Genomic DNA, 2,744 nt, shown 5'->3' on the forward strand with positions numbered 1-2,744 from the left:
GTGTATATATCTATTAGAAACATATATTTCTCTTTTTACATAATTGAGCAGTACAACATATTTATATATCTTCTCACTTTCATATTTTTCCTTTATTATTTAATATTATAATTATAATAGGAACGATTTCCCATGTCATTAATCATTAGTTGCACTCCCTGAACATTTTTAATGACTGCATACTATTCCATTATGTGTACACATCATAGCTTGTTCAATAAGTCATCTATTATTACAAATCTCAAAAAGAGTTGCCACATTTCCTGTTTTCTGTAGACAATGCTTCATTAGCCATCCTTATATTTAAATCTTTGGCTGTGTCTCTAATTCCTTATGTTAGTATAACAAAGAATGATCCCAGCTTAAAACATTTTTTAAGACTCTTAATATATATTGCTAAATACTTACCCAAACAAATTTTGTCTGCAGAGGGTAAGAAATGTTCCTGATTAAATATCAAAGCATATGGCAAAGGAGCCAATTTGGTACAAAGAGTGTAACTCATAATTTTTCGTAACTTCATTAAGACTTTGTCCAGTCTACTGGAAGTAAACCCAAATGGAACTATTTTGTAGCTGACAATCGGAACTCTACACTGATCATCCAGTTTTTAAATTGGGTGTTTTAATCACAACCCCCACCCTTCAAAAATAGCATTAATATTTGATATTGTGTTTTTAATCACTACCTTTTATTTGGAACTATATCTCCACTAACACTTAATGTTATAATTTTCTGAATCATCCCATTGAAGGACCTTCCACAAGAGCAAATAGTTTTATTAGAAGGACCAGGAAAATGTTCTTGTTTATCCTAATGCACAGAATATTTTGGACCCACATGGTATCTTTCAGGAGACAACATATTCTTCCCACTCTCATGCCCCTCCTTAAAGTCTCCCTTGAAATACAAAGTAATCTGAAAATTGTAAAGAACATTTTATTGTGTATCTGTGTGTTTTTTTCCCTTTATTTTGTGGCTTCAAATCCATCTTCTGTATAAATACACGGCTGAGGTCAGCCAAAGATGGCTGCGTTCAGGCTAGTTGAGCAAAGGTTGGAGTGAACCCCAGCGTGCCGAGGAGGGTTGTGAGCAGAGCATAAGGCTAAAGATGAAAAATCATGAACCAGATAATACTGTCAAGGAAGACTTAATTTTCAATATCATAACCAGAAAAATTAACCACCTCCCAGAAGCAGAAAGGAATCTATTTGAACATGGATCAGTTTATATTGGACTTAATGCTGCTCTCTGTGGTCTAATAGCAAATAGTCTTTCTCGACGCATCTTAAATGTGACACAGGCTCGTATAGCTGCTGGCTTACCAATGGCAGTGATCCCATTTTTGACTGCACATGCATCTTACAAAGGTTTTGTAAATCTACTTTTGAATACAGGTGATTTGAATTGTGAAAACTGTACCATAACACGGGGTGGACTGGTTGGTCTTGTTTTTGGTGGTCTGTACCCTGTTTTCTTGGCTATACCTGTGAATGGTGGCCTAGCAGCCAGGTATGAGTCAGCCCTGCTACCAGAAAAAGGAAACATCTTAACTTACTGGACTAGAATTTCTAAGCCTGTCTTTAGAAAGATGTTATTTCCCATTTTGCTCCAGACCATGTTTGCCGCATACCTTGGATCTAGACAATATAAATTAGTTATAAAGGCTCTTCAGTTACCTGAACCTGGCCTAGAAATTCAGCGATTGTTAAACAACTTTGTACACAAAAATAAAACCGTAATGTATGAAAAAATAAATACACGGCTGAACAACTGTAGTGATCAATATTATCTTTATCAAGGACACTAAAGCAGTGAACATATTGCTACTCAGGGTCCCACATGGATCTGCATGGAGTTGGATTTGAACCCACAGTCTCCCCATTTCCAATTCCAGGCAGTTGAGCTACCCCCAACTCTCCCCCAATCCAACACACAAAACCCCCAGGATGATCTATGCTCTTATGTGGAAAATGTGATGGATAGAGACAGCTCAAGCAGTAACTTGGAACCCAAAATCAATAAAAGTATTAGAACTGGGTGCTCACAAATTGGTAGCCATTTAATTCCCCTACTATTAATTTTTTTCTTCCAGACATGAGTTGGGTGCAGTATGTGGACTGCAGTTTGCCCTTGAAGATATGGCAGCAGGCCGAAGGAGGGACCTTTTTCACCTAGTGCTTCAAACAATCTTCTTAGTGGGTATTTATTTCAAAACTTGGAAAAGATTTCTATCCAATTGGTACCCATTGGCTGAAAGGAAGACTTCGTGCCATTCCATTTATTAAATTTTTCTGTTATAGATATATTCAAACATTCACAAAAATTGAGATAACATAATAAACCTCTATATGCGTATCATTAATTTTCAACTTTTTTGCTCAGGCCTTTAGTTTTAAGGGTGATCCTGGTCGATTTTCTGGAAACAATGGCCCCCTGTTGGTGGTGGCAGTATAAGGTTCACAATGTTTAGAACATCTGTCATGGAGTTTTCCTCATTTCGGTAGACGATATAATCATCCAATCAATTTGCTAAAATAAAACACCCTAGACTCCATATTGATTTGTGACATCCAATTCTTTGGCCAGCCCTGTTGGCTCTACCTCCAAAGTATATCTCCCATCTGTCTACTTCCCATTACCTCCACTGTTTCTTCCCCAATGTGAATCCTCATTGGCTTTCCTGTCCTAATTACTGCAATGTAATGTCTTTCTTGCTTCTTCTGTTGTCTCCCAGCTCCACT

The 2,744-nt window shown here is 37.1% G+C and overlaps 1 protein-coding gene across 1 annotated transcript; it reads left to right on the plus strand.

Moving 5' to 3' along the window:
- Positions 1 to 1,021: 1,021 nt before the first annotated feature.
- Positions 1,022 to 2,457, plus strand: LOC102959823 (transmembrane protein 126A-like). Its single transcript, XM_042961565.1, has 2 exons — positions 1,022 to 1,738; positions 2,386 to 2,457. Exons 1-2 carry the CDS (start codon positions 1,112 to 1,114, stop codon positions 2,455 to 2,457), a joined length of 699 nt encoding a protein of 232 aa, XP_042817499.1. The 5' UTR covers positions 1,022 to 1,111.
- Positions 2,458 to 2,744: the final 287 nt, after the last annotated feature.

This window comes from Panthera tigris, chromosome D3, assembly GCF_018350195.1.
Source record: "Panthera tigris isolate Pti1 chromosome D3, P.tigris_Pti1_mat1.1, whole genome shotgun sequence".
Lineage (NCBI taxonomy): Eukaryota > Metazoa > Chordata > Mammalia > Carnivora > Felidae > Panthera > Panthera tigris.

Coding starts and splice junctions, on each gene's coding strand:
- LOC102959823 (XM_042961565.1), top strand. CDS start 1,112: ATGAAAAATCATGAACCAGATAATACTGTCAAGGAAGACTTAATTTTC. Junction 1,739..2,385: donor TTGTACACAAAAATAAAACC/GTAATGTATGAA, acceptor TTTTTTGCTCAG/GCCTTTAGTTTTAAGGGTGA.